The sequence below is a fragment of the Nasonia vitripennis genome (assembly GCF_009193385.2).
Source record: "Nasonia vitripennis strain AsymCx chromosome 4 unlocalized genomic scaffold, Nvit_psr_1.1 chr4_random0008, whole genome shotgun sequence".
NCBI classification, from domain to species: Eukaryota; Metazoa; Arthropoda; class Insecta; order Hymenoptera; family Pteromalidae; genus Nasonia; species Nasonia vitripennis.
Window position 1 is genome coordinate 554,238 of NW_022279644.1, and position 14,696 is coordinate 568,933.

Genomic DNA, 14,696 nt, shown 5'->3' on the forward strand with positions numbered 1-14,696 from the left:
ATCTGGCCACCGCGGTTCCTGTATTGCTACCAAATCTAGATTGTACCTATCAGCTTCCTTTACGAGTTCTTTAAACGCGCCTGCTCTGTATAGACTGCGAACATTCCAAGTTCCGACCCTTAATTCCCGTTTGGTTTGGTTTTGATTTTTTGAGCCATGATAGTATGTTAAACCCGCGCGCTATGGATCCTGTTCCGATCGCAGGTGAGTCCACCGTTCTAGAGGTGATAACCCCAATACCTCTCTAGAACTAAGTATGAGAGCTTTCCGACTTTGACGAGGACAGTGTAAACTTGTCGTCAGACACACTACGATTTCATTCTCGCATCCTAACGCCCCTCCGCAAGGCAGCGCGCCTTCGCTGGCATCGTGACCGCGTAAGACCAGGTGACGAATCATTCTACACATCCCCTTTGGGGGCAGTTGTCATCGCTTCCGCATCCTCCTCGCCAGCAGGATTTTTGTCCATTTTTGTAATGTGTAACCTCTTTCTCAGGGGCTGTTCCTCTAACCGCAACCTAAGGACGCGCTGTGTAGTGGTGATAGGCACCCACCCGTCCGATCTGGACGACAACGCCCAAGACCCGCTTGGGGTAGCGGCATTGTAACAGGATAGAATCGCAGTATAGACTATTAAAATGATAAAACATTGTATGAACATATTATATACAAACGAATATAATTTTGAACTGTTTTGTTCTTTCTAAAAAACTCTACAACAAAATATAACAATTAACATGTGTTAACCGCGAGCTACGTGAGCGCTTTTTACTAGTTATATAATTAAAAGAAGTTATACGTTATACGCAGAAATTGAAGTGAACGTTCTTAATAGAACCTGGAGTGGACCTGGAGTGGACGCGTCTCCGTGAGTGTAACTTTCCACTTTTCTCCACGGTGAACCTGAGGGACCAGTGAGTTTAATCGCTGGTGCAACTGCCTCGAGGCAATGATTAAGAAGACTTCGTTGACAAACGCAGGATGAGTAAAGCTCACCTTGCTTTCTTTGCGTTCGGTCATATATCCTTAAGCACACAACGCTCACGTCGTGAAGTGTACCGGCAGTAGGTTTTCCGGCAGTCTTAAACCGAATAGTGACAGTTTGAGTTAATTAAAATACGGAGGTATGGATAACAAAAAATGTTAGATTAAAAATGTTATAACAAGGCGTGTCGTTCAATGCAATGGCGTACGACTAACTATGAATTCAAGAGAGAAGTAACAACCGGCGCTGTCTAAGGAGTGGTCGGAGTCAAAGCAAACACCCAGATCGTGAATTACCGTCGTTTTCTGTAAGGGGGCTGAACCCGTGGTGTAGTTGAACATCAACGGACCACGGTGTCTACTGAAATAAATGTCAAAATGCTTAGAAACATTAAGTTGGAGGCCGTTGCAGATCGACCATACCGCAAGGGCATTCAGATCTTGTTTAATGCACTGGGCATCAATATCCGAGTGAACAAAAAGAGTATAATTTTACGTGGTCGGCGTATAAGAACATCCTGAGAAACTCGAGTTTGCCGACGAGCTCATTTATAAAAACGCAGAACAAGAGATCCTAAATAAGATCCCTGTGGAACACCGGAATTACCATATATGGGGCAAGATAAGCTGCCCCGACGATAAGTGATCGAAATTCGTACTTTACGCGAATTAAAGCAGAAAAAACCTAATTAAGAGCTTCTTTCATTCGTACAGTAGTTTTTCGAACTTTTTTCCTTTTTTAACTACCTGATGTAGGGAAAAAGTGGCATAGACGGTGATTAGGACCTACTTCGATAATCCTACGAATTTACAGCACTGAAGATAAAAATCCTACGTATTTGCTGCTATTTATGGCTATTATAACATCGTTATTGCTTTGATTTATGGTCTTATACAACGCATGTTCACACACACACACACACACGCACACACACACACACACATATATATATCTTCCTATATTATATAGTCATTTTGGCAAGACTCCCCCCACCACCCCTCCACCACCCCCCACTACCCCCCCCCACCACCCCTCCACCCCCCCACCTTGGCCCCCCCACCAAAACACGTAAAATTCTTTCATTTTTCTGTTATTTTCGAAAATCTCAAAAACCCCCCCACCAACCCCCCCCCCCTTACAAAAACAAAACTTATCAAATCTCTTGATAAGTTTTGTTTTTGTAAAATATATACTAAAATTCTCTTATACTAGAATGTTCTTTAATTGATAGAATTCGATAAGAATATTTAGTTATATGTAATTTGTAAATTTTTATTTTATTTTTTTATTAGAATTCAATAAAAAAATAATATAAATTATTATAAATTGGACTAATTGACAAATTATTTGATTTTTTTATAAGAAATAATATACAGTAGCGTGGGGTATGTAATTGCATTGATTGCGGGCAACATTACTATTATTTTGAAATTTTTTCTGCTATTTTAAAATATTTAATAGATAAAAGACATCATTTTTAAAAAAATTTCGGTATTAAAATTGAATTCTAATGACATAATATCGTTTTGAGGGTAATCCACTAAATATTGATTAAATATAATCATTATATGTGTATAATTATTATAGATTATATTGATATAGTTATATTATACTATATTTATACATATGTACATACTATAATATAACTATATAATATATAATTCTCTACTTCCATTATAAAAACTGCTGTCAATTCTTTGACACATAGCTTTCTCCTACAAAATTGATTGTTCCAATAGATAGGGTCCACAATAACCTCATAAAATCATGAATTTTCACAAAACAACTTTAGTTAGCAAGTTATAAGGTTTAACAAAAATAGTAATTTTCAGTTATACAGGGTATACAGGGTGAGAGACAAAGAATTTTAATCTTAATACCTTTTTAACTAATCGGTTTCATAAGCTGCAAAAATACTTAGCCGAGGTAAGCAAAAGCGGGTAGCTAAAAATTGCTTTAATATGGCCATAAAATGGTCAGAATCGTAAAAAATTTTTTTCTTGAATTCAGAATAAGAAAACATATATGCATGTCAAATTTTATTACAATCAGTCACGTGGTTCCAGAATCATAACGGTATACGTACATACACACACAGTTATCCGCACAGACATTTACTAAAAATGCATAATTCGAACTCTAAACCCCTTCAAATGTGTTTTAACGAAGTTTTAGCGACACTAAAAATTTTGCTATTACAAAGCTTTCGTCAGGAGGAAGCAAAAGTAGCGGTCCAAGTATGGTTCCTTGGGTGACTTCAGTTGTTAAATTCTTATCATTACTTATATAATTCAAGATTATAACTCTTTGTTTCCTGACTATGAGGTAGCTAGTCAACAGATCTAATGCCTTTCCTCTTATCCCATATCTTTCAATTGTGTGGTCTACTTTGCATGAGATCATTATCGCACTTGTTATCCAATTTTTACGTGGTATAATGTGGTATACTCAGTCTTTATTTTGTTTTCGCTTTGTTGACATGAGAGTCTATTTCACTATAATTATTTACCATTTCAATTAAATATTCAATTGCACTATTAAATTAAATTAAAAAAAAATTTTAATTTAAAAAAGTTGTCTACAATTTAATAAAAAATTTTGTTATGTATTTAGAAAATGACAAAAATTATGCTTAACTTGTAGACAACTTTTTTAAATTAAAATTTTTTTTAAATTCCCACATTCACTTCATAAACATATGTGTTTAAAGTAGATAGAATTGTGATTTTTGGCCTTCGAAGACTTATTGTACCTGACATATGTTATTTATAAACATTGTTTAATAATTTTTACAGTATTCCTAAGTTAATATAATTGTTTATTTGAACAATTTGAGGTACATTTACACAAAAAATTCAATATCTCATTTTTTTAAATTTAAGGTGGTGAGGTCCCCTTAAATTCGATAAAAAGTTCTAAATTGTAAATATTTAAAAATGCTCATTAGGGACAGTTTCGCAAAAATCAGGAAATTTTTATAGAAATTCGTTGTTTAAAGTTTGAGTTGTGCTAGTCTTCCCGGGAAATTTTGAGTTGTGCTAGTCTAGCGTGCGTCAAATGACTTGTGCTACTTATGACGGGAAATTTGAACAGTGTTACTCTTCGTAGGCTGCGACGAAATAATGCTATACGATTATATGAGCGATGCGATCACTGTCTGAAACAATTTAGTGGTGTGCGATACTGACAGGACCTTTGGTGGCAAGCTTTCGAACACTACGAGATGTCGAGTTTTTTAATTATAGGAAATGGTATGAGATAGGAAAAAAAAATGTTAAAAAGTAAATGTACGCTACGGGCAATTAGCTGTTTGTATACAGACGCGTCCATCATCTATCTGCTGTATAAGTGCTTTGCTCTAAATTTTCATCTTAGCTGTTTGTAAGATATCGAAAAATGTGTAAGATATCGCATTTCACACATTTTTTGCTGACAAAACTATAAGGCACTTGCGTAACGCGGTCGTACCTAAAAATAAGAAGCACTCAAATATACTATTATTTTTAAGCTAGATTTCTAAGAAGATAATTTTTTTTCATCTTCCAGTTAAACTCATATGGTTTATCATCAACTCATTCTCCCAACTTGTACTCGGAACAAAGAGGTTGGAGTCAAACAACTTCAACGAATCCATCTGTAACTCAGTCTACGAATCAAACAAATTCTTCGAGTCAATCTCCTCAGCGAGCCTTGTCACAGTCACCTGCACCGCCGCCTTGTGCGTCTCCGCAACCACAAGCTTCCAACCAAACTCAGGTAAAGTTGTCAACTAAACTTTTTCTTTCTATATATAGGTATCATACACAAATAAATTATTGCTTTCACCTAAAAGAAGCTTTGTAAAAGTAAAATTTTTAGTTTTGCTACAACTTTATAAGAACAAATTTTAAGGCGTTCAATGGCCTTTCTTATTTTTGGAAAAATCTTTTTGCGTTTTTTTAATGACATAAGTTCTGCAATCTTCAAAACTAAATCGACAACGTTTGAAAAAATCACGAAAATAAAGTATTATATTGTCGGTCCTTACGAAGAGTAGTACGGTTCAGATTTGCCACAAAGACTAGTACATTTAATTTTTGCCGCGAAGACTAGTACTTTTAAGATCTTTCGCACATGAAAAAATCCAATATTTTGGAGAAAAACAAATAGTTATTTTGGTTAAAATAAATAAAATTGCAATATTTCTAAAATTGCCAAAACATTTTTGAAAAATTTCGAAATTTAAAAATTTTTTATTAAAAACTTTAATTAGAAAAAAAAATTAATATTAAATCTTATAACAACTTTTTAAATTTCGAAATTTTTTAAAAAATGTTCGGCATCTTCAAAAATAATGCAATTTTATTAGTTTTAACCAAAATAACTATTTGTTTTTCTCTTAAACAATTGGATTTTTTACTACTAGTCTTACGTACTTACATTTGTGATTAGTGTGTTAGCTAAAAATAAATAGGCTTTAATAAACTCGAAATTTTGAGAAAAGATAGATCATTTGCTAATGATCGTTTGTTAAGGAATTTGCAGTTTTTAAATTTGTTTTAAATAGTAAATTTTAATTTTTTTAATAAAAATTTCTATTGGATTTATCGCTAAGACTAATTACTACGTCAATGCGTTTGTTTCAAACATTTTTTTTTCTTTAGAGTAAAAGTAACAGTAAAACTTTTAGTTTTGGTAAAACTTCATATTATTATTTGTACAATACATTAGATTAAGAGGCAATACATTTGTTTGAAGATAAATATCTGTCAATGTATTAGCAGCGACTTTTTATTTTTATCTTGAATTTGAAACGCCCGGTCGGAAGTTGAGTGCCCTAACTACTGTCTCCTGGGCTACTGTTGCATTTACTAAGCTTAGTGCGACTTCGCTTTGTGCGCTGACTAGTAGACGAGGTCACCTTGTGGAGCATAGTTAGCACTGGTGAAAGAAACAAATCGATTCCTAGTACATGTTCCAAAAGAAAAACCTAACATTATAGTATATTAGCTATTGTCAACGAACATAGAAAACAAATCAATTTCTAGTACATGTTCCAAAAGAAGGATGAGGAGAACGATGTTGACCAGGTCGAATTTCCGAGACTCATCAATCGACACAAGGAGCTGGGGGGAGATAATTTCTACAAGGATCTTTAAAGATAAAGCTTCAGGTGGGTTTCGTTAATACCCAAGACGTGTAAATTGTTTTCACGCACGACGGAGCAGAAATCGTGTATGTGCGGCGTGTTAGATGATGCGTTAGAGTGGCTTGTGTTGAGATGACACGTTTTGTTACCTGCATTGTATTTATCGACCATAGTCGACAAATGCGATTTTTTTATCAATTTTGTTGCGTAGTATATCGAATTTGCCCCTGTCAGTGGCAGCATGTAAGAAGCTGGCCTGCTTAGCAGAGAAGCAGTTATTGTATTTTAAGCTTTTTCGTGTTTTACAGGCGGTAGAGAGATGTTCTCCAACATAGAAGCCGCAACACAGTTGCTTATCGCATTCATTGGTGAGGTGCCCGAAACCTATGCAATTATAGCATTGATGGACTGAGACGTGGTCACTAACGCGGCATGACGTCCAGCCTATGTTGACTCTTTTTGAGTCAACATAGGCTGGATTTCGAGTGGAAAAATGACTCTCTGACACTATGCGCGCTCATGCTTCGGAGAGAGCGCGCTGCGAATGAGGTAGCGCAAGAACTGGTGCCAAAACAGCACCGTGTCTGTGCTGCATCGGCTTCGCTCAGACCGTTCTCATTCAGCACGATTGTGTGCCCTATTGGCACGCGTATGCGCTGTATCGGCATTATTCAGCTTTCCTGATTCTGCACACGAGTGCCGGTGTCCCCCCAGGCTCACTTTTTTCCGTGTAGGATGTAGCTTGATGTCGATTGTTCATGGATGGTCAGTGACTAAGCTGCTCGCTCGATACTTTTGCATGCACCAAGGATGTCTTCTCTGTAAATTAACAATTTCTTTAGTAGCAAACAAAGTGAGGTATGCATTTGAGATACAGATAACAATCTTGGAGATGCCTTTAAATTTGAGTGGGTAAAATGATGTAATTAAGGCGTAGCACATATATAAACTAAATATGAATGGGATGAATATATATGTGGCATAAAACCACAGGTCGAAGCAATGATAGCCATAAATAGCAGGATATGCGAGTCTGTAGGATTTTAGAAATAGGTCATTTTCGACGTCCATGCCACTTTTTTCCTACAACAGGTAGCGGAAAATGGGAAAAAGTTTAGAAAACTACATTACAAAAAGAAAAAAATTACTTAATTTTTTTTTCAGTCCAAATTCGCATGAAGCACGAATTTTGATACTTTTTTTGGATTTCTCCCCTCTGTGCGCCGCAACGTCCAAGAGGCACGACAACACAACCAAGTAATTAAAAAAAAATCGCTCTGTACCGACCTTTCTTCTTATTCTAAATTAAGAGTAACTCGTGCAATAAATGATATTAAATGTATATTTTTTACGCTGCATTGGAATCTCGTTACATTAGGAACAGAGCAATAGAACAAGCAGCCATCTTGAATTCATATGCAGTCACTGCATTGGTAGCTCATACCAAGGGTTGCAGATAATCGATTAGATTTTTAATTCAATTAGACTTTCATTAGCAATTAGCTTACAGTCGTTAATTGAAAATTTTCTAATTGACGATAAAAATTTAATCGTTAATTATAAGTTTTCCAATAGACGATTAAAATTTAATTCAATCGTTAATTGAAATTTTTCTAATTAACGATTAAAATTTAGTTATTAATTAAATTGTATACAATCAACGATGAAAATTTGATTTATTTTTTTTTTCAACTCACAATTAAAATATACATAGAGCATTTCGCGCCAACTGAGAGAAAGCTTTACCCAAAAATTATTTTCAGCAATACATTTTTTTTTTAAAGGGCACTCAAATTATGATTATTTTCTACTCTCGAATAACGAGTGGTACTTTTTCAAACTTTGGCTTCGAACGAAGCTGTAACATAATTCTTTGCTTCAGTTGGTTGTTTCACAATTTTATAAACTTAATGATCAAATTAAAACTATTTAAAAAATTATTAATTTTTTTGCTCTCGATTTCATAGAGATCCAATCATATATGTACGAACTATCCCATGTTAATACTTACATATATATTTGGTTTGTGTTGCAGCAGATTATTAAACCAACTTTTTTTTAAATGCTACTATGATTTCTTGGAGATATACCTAGTGTATCGCTGACAGGGCGTGAATTATCTTTAATTCAAATTCAAATAATTTCAGTAATTATGAGTAAGAAATAAAAAATTACATAGATTAAGGCGTGCCTTTAAAGGCAATATAAGGACAGAAAGCAATCGATCTTTTCGTTAAGATTACCAAAAAAGCTATTGGTCAAAAAAGAATACACAAATGTCCAGTGCAATAAGCACATTTTACTCTTTTCCAATAAAAATAATAATTATAAACACGCATTTCATACATTGAATAAAATTCAATTTGTGTTTGGTTCTAGGGGTGGAAATAATGAGGATGAACCTCAGATCAAAAACTGGTTAATCCAGACTAAAAGATTATTAAAATTTTCGCCTGATATGGCAAATGAAGGGCAAAGATCGTACTTAAAAAAATTGCAAACACTGCCACTTTTGGAATTAACAGAATGAAAAATATTGGAATAATTTGTGTATTTATAATTTTATTTTGAAATTTAAAAATAAAAACCTGAGAAAATGTATTAATTGTCAATGGTCTAATTAATATTTCTGCGACGCTGCTCATATCGTAATTCTAATCCTACGTCTAAAAGATGCACTTTAAACTATAGTAAATAACGTAGTTGTGTTGTATTTATTTTTAAAATCGGGATTTTGCCATCTGGACGCATAGCCATTTGGACGTTGCGGCGGCGCCGTTCGACTGCTCATCCGACTGACTACCCCTTCAAAGAAAAAGAATTGGATTTGTTTAAACAGGCTTTTTTTCTTAAACAGAATTTGAAAAGATAGTATCTGATTTCATTGTACTTACATATCGTCGGTCACTACGAAGATTAACACAGTTCGTATTCTGCAGCGAAAACTAGCACAGCTCAAAACTTACTGCGGAAAGTAGTGGAGTTTACATTTTTTAAAAGGACACGCACAACTCACAGATTTTTATGGAGATAATGGGTCGATTACATGTAAAAATTGTACAAATACAGACAATGTGTAAAGTTTTAAAGAGTTTCAAAAATTTCTGAACTACTAAACAATTTCAACAAAATATTAATTAACAACTATTTTATTTGTAATAAAGTACTAAAGATTTGTTAAAAAATTGAAAATTGTAGAATTTAATAAAGCTTTTAATAAATATGCAAAAGTTTTAAAATTGTGATAGCAATTCGTTGTTAAAACTTTGCGCTGGTTTTCTGAAGTTGTGCTAGTCTATCGTGCGCGTTTCAAAATATCTTAGTAGAAAATGTAAACTGAGTAAACAAATTTTGTTTGTCTACGGGTCAAATTAAATTCACATCTGTCTGATTTTAGTAAAAGAATGGTTCTTTTTTGTGTGGCTCTGTATTCCCTGGTAGAAATTGGCCGATTTAAAATGGTGAAAAAGCTAAATTCTTGGTAGTTTTCTTTGTCAGTTCTTGTTACAAGATGTAACGCTTTTTATCCTAGTTCTTTGGCAGTTCTTAGATCGAGCTGTTTTTGAAAAGTAATGCCCAAGATAGTTGGTCAAATGACAACGTTTACTTGGCTCGGTTGGCTAAGGCGCGCGGCTATTCTTGTGCAGGGCTCGGGTTTCAGTCCCCGGTCGCGCGAAATTTTTCGGATGACTTTTCGCATGCAAATCAATATTCTATATACTTTCATTTAAAAAAACTCGAATACAAGCCTGCTAGTAAATGATTTTCCTATTTCAACTTTGAATCACTATTTACCACGTGCACCTGTGTCGTGTTATTTCACCAACTATCTTCGGAAGAAAATAGTTAAGAATACTCAATCTAAAAACTACCAAAGAACTAGGATAAATAGTCTTACATCTTGTAACAAAAACTGACAATAAAAATTACCAAGTTCTGAGATTGACAACCTCAGAACTTCCAAATAACTTGGATACTGTTTCTACCAGGGTTGTTCTGCGAAATGTGGAAATCGTACATTTACCTACAAAATGAATCTAAGTTTCTAATTTAATTGAGAAGTAATTATATTGTTCGTTTCAGAATTTTCATACGATGCAACAGAGGTCAACTACCCCAAATGCTCAAGTAATTGATTCAGGGGTAAGTGTCTGATTAATTATTGAAAAGAAAACTTTTCTTATAAGAAAGCTTCATCATTTTATTTATAATTAGATTTATATTCTAGATTAATTTCATTCTCATTTTTCTGAAACCAAAGGTTTCAAACTTGGGTTGCAGCTAACTGTTTTGGTAATTGAAAGAAACGTTTTTTTTTATTTTCTCTACGTTTGTATCTAGTAGATAACTAGCGTGCCACGCGCGGCCGCACGGCCGCGGTAGCTTGCCGCCTCGCATCGCTTCACGTCAGCGATCGTGTTGTCACGCTTCGCGTTTTGCGTATAAGGCACGACCGCTGACGCTCGCGCTTCGCGCTCGCACTGACTGCTTTTGGTTCTAAAAAATCGCTTCTAGAGTTGTTGTTTGTCAAAAAGTGTTTGAAAAAAATGTTTTCCGCAGTAAAAAGTTGTATTTTAAAAATGTCTACAACTTTATGTTTAACATTTTCATGTAAAACGTAAATCTGCAAAGTTTTATAACAAATAATTCGTTTCTAAGCTGTCAAAAATCGATTTTGGGCTGTAAACTCGAGTTATAAGCATTTTTATGATTTGATGTTGATGGAAAAAGGTTGTATTTTTCAAATGTTTACAACTTTTCCGTTCAAATTTTTTTGTAGAATGCTTGGAGTTACAGCCAAAAAACCGTTTTAATCGGTTTTTGGAGGTGATCGCATTCTGCGTAGACATGCAGGATCAAGTCCAAAATAAATCTGCTAGCTTACTATTATGAGGGGAGTTCGCACACAAATTTTTAGCCCGATTGATTAAATTCTCTCAGAGATAATCGTGTAACACTAAAATTTTTATTAAAAAATACACGCAAAAATCGAACAAATTGTACCCGAATTTCAAAAAAACGTAGAAGGTCGGAATAAAAAAAAAATTGGTCTTTCAGATTGTGCGACAGGAGACTCCCAAAATTTCAACCCGACCGGTCACAAATTGCGTGAGATATCGCATCTCACACATTTTTCGCTGCCAAAACTATGAGACACTTCCGTGTCGTGGTCGCGCCTAAAAACCCTTTTTGCAGATGTCGCTTCGTCAACCTAGGAATTATCCTGACACCTAGACATCGTTTACAGTGAGTCACAGGTATTATACGTTAGATTTACAGTATACCTGGTAGACGATGTTCAAACGATCTTGACGGAACGGTGATATCTGGTTGTGATCCACCGGAAGTCACGGGTATTTTTGGTGCTCCTACAAATACTTCGAATAATTCATGATATTTACCGTTTAAGAATGTAGGTCTTAAATCAATGCATTGCAAAACATTGAGTACAATAACATTAATGCGACGTAAATAAATAAAATAAAATTATTTAAACATTCTTTTAATACAGGTGATTTTCCTATAGTTTATAAATCTGCATGAATTTCTCTTACACATGAAAAAGGCGATATTTACTCAATTAAAAGTTATAAGCTAACATTAAAAAAATGCATTTTCGCAAAAATGTTTGATTCTTCTGTTACAAGACTCCTGTTACAACTTATTTTTGGTAACACATGTGTAAAGACCGTGCTTGGTATATGGACGGGCTGCGCGAGTTCTACAAATAATTATTTATTTATTCGGAAACTAGTATAAGCTCGAGAGCTTTTATTGTTACTAGAGTTACGCGCGGACTGTGAGATCTAAGTACGTTCGAGGCTACTCGTCTGTGCGGACGAGGATTTGTGCGCGAACGGTAATCTGTCCACGCTTTCTGCTAAAGGAGACAGGTTGGTTTCGTGCGGACGCTATTAGTATGTCAGCAGTTATGAATTGGGACTCTTGTCCGCGACTAGAGAATCTCGGACGGTGTATTGCCACGATGTAGAATCGCGGACAACAAAATGTTCTCAACTATGTTGCTTGCTCTTACCTTTTACCATTATAGAAACTGATTAAACAATTTTATTGTTTTGTTCTATTAGAGACAACCTAGAACTCAGCAAACGTTCAGTTTCGTACAAGATGTTTTCGATAGTTTTGTTCGTTATAGTGATTAGATGGCTTGTTTGTGAATACCCTGGATTTCTTGTATAAATTAACTTAACTTACAATGTATATATTCTTTCTCTGTCGTGACATGGATGTTGACAATTTTTTCGTGGCACGGCAAAGCATTTTCATAACACGTGCATCAAAAACGCGCTTTTTGCCTACGAAAAAGTGGTGCGAAAGTCGAGTTTTTCAAGCTTGGGCGAAAGGCCTTTTTAGTGTTTTTGTGTGTATATGTGCATATAAACACACCCAAACACACATATATACATATATTTTAAGGCGAAAGTGTTTTTTCCCTAGGGGCGAAAGACTTTTGCCCCGGGGGGTAAAAGTAGACAGCACTTTCGCCTTCACAATTTCCAAATTTTTAAATTTTCAAAAGTTTTAAAATTATCGAAACTGAAACTTTTCAAAATTCTGCTTTTTTAGACAGGCTAAAAAGAGCGCTATCAATGTCCTGATTACAAAAAGCACCGTACACAACAAGGGGCGAATTGGCTTTTTCAGACTCGTATGATGATTGAGCACTCATGTCCGTCTCGGGCTCCCTCGATTCCCACTCGTGCTCAATCATCATCCTCGCTTGAAAAAGCTAACTTTCGCCCCAAGTTGTGTAATGTACTATTTTACAATTCGCGCAAAAGGCCCTTTTCCGTGCATGAAAACGAATGGAAAATCAAATTTTTCATAACATAGGGTGGAAAGTTTTTCCTCCCTAGGGAGGAAAAACTTTCCACCCGCTGCTCGGATATAGTCAGAATTGTGTAAATTATAATTATGAAACATTTTAAAAACTTTAAAAACATAAAATTTTGAAAATTTTGCAAAAATTTTTTTTTTTTTTATCATATAAATTGTAATATCCTCAATTTCCCATTCGTTTTCGATTAACGGGAAAGGACCAATTCATGCCCTCATTGAAAAAAGCACGGTAAGCAGCAGGGGGGTCAGATTTTTCATACTCGGATGATGCTTTGAGCACTCGTGTCTATCATCCTCGCTTGAAAAATCCAAGTCTCCCCCCTAGTTGCACAATCTACTGTTTTTGCCCGCTTTTTAAGGGGACCTAACCACCTTAAAATTAAAAAAAAATAAGTTATTGAATTATATTTTTATATAAAACATAAATTGTTTAAATAATTGATTGAACAATGATGAAAGTTAAGTAGTACTGTAGAAAGCATCAAACATTTTTTATATTTACCTAATGTCAGCTGCAACATGTCTTGGAAGGACAAAATTCCTAATTTTCATTATTACACTCACCACAGACTTACTTAAGATATAGGTATCTCAGAGCACTTTATCTTTGGTAGAAATACTTGAAATACATATAATTCTGACATGAGTGTAGGAATTTGTATTAAAATTTAACTTTAAAAAGTTGTCTAGAGATAATAAAAAAAAAATTGAAAAAATACCAAATATTATGCTTAAGTTATAGGTTATTTTTTAAATTAAATTTTTATACAAATTCTTACACTCATCTCAGAATTATATGTATTTCAAGTATTTCTACCAAAATAAAAGTGCTCTATGATGCCCATATCTTAAGTAAGTCTGCGGTCAGTGAAATAATGAAAATTGGGAATTTTGGCCATCTAAGATACATATCTGACATATGGTAAATATAAAAAATGTTTGATGCTTTCTACAGTACTACTTAACTTTCATCATTATTCAATCAATTATTTAAACAATTTAAGTTTTATATAAAAATATAATTCAATAACTTATTTTTTTTTTTTAATTTTAAGGTGGTTAGGTCCCCTTAAAAAACTCGTAAAAATGATTAAAACATGTACTAACACATATATAAATATAGGTCTATGTATCTTATATAGAACTAAATACCTTGAGATACACTGAGAAATTCTTCGGACAGCTGCTGCACCTAGCATGCGCAGCAACTGTACTATGAGATTTGCGCGTCAGCTCACCCAATTTTAGCAGCGCTGCCGCCCGAAAACACGGTACGGCTCATGTCAGATTGTGTAACTCATCATTGTGTAGTCTCCTCCATTCCCCGGTTTCCTCATCTTTTTGCGGCCCGTATATTTTTCGCAAGACTTTATTTTCAAATACCCTAAAACGGTTGTTCGCCTGCTTAGTGAGAGCCCATGTTTTCGCCCTTCATCAATCGCGCTCTACTCCTAAAACCCTTTCTGATGGCGTTAATCCCTCTGTACATTTCGCAAGGATTATTTTCCTCATAAGATTCTTTTGATACTTCCGCTTCTTATTTCTGTAGATCGCGCCCGCCTGTTTCCTTACGTTAGAATACTCTTCTACGGTCCTATCGCTTCTATTGTGTAAGCTATCTAATTTAGCCTTTTTGCGCCTTTCAAACAAGAGTTCGCACTCTTCGTCAAACCATGGTTTGCTCTTTGGGTTTTTCTTTTTCCCCAGTACTTTGTTTGCGGC

General features: G+C 34.8%; 1 protein-coding gene across 12 annotated transcripts in view; it reads left to right on the plus strand.

The window, feature by feature from the left end:
* LOC100115246 (trithorax group protein osa) overlaps nt 1-14,696 on the plus strand; it is a 411,563-nt gene that overhangs the window by 59,126 nt on the left and 337,741 nt on the right. For 8 of the 12 annotated variants that reach the window (XM_031930083.2, XM_031930084.2, XM_031930092.2 and 5 more), the window contains 2 exons: nt 4,532-4,741; nt 10,197-10,256. The exons of 1 other annotated variant lie outside the window; for it this stretch is intronic. In XM_031930083.2, coding sequence (XP_031785943.1) covers nt 4,532-4,741; nt 10,197-10,256 — 270 coding nt within the window. The remainder of the gene's footprint in view (nt 1-4,531; nt 4,742-10,196; nt 10,257-14,696) is intronic. 3 more of the 12 variants (XM_031930085.2, XM_032602043.1, XM_031930089.2) reach the window with 2 other exon arrangements.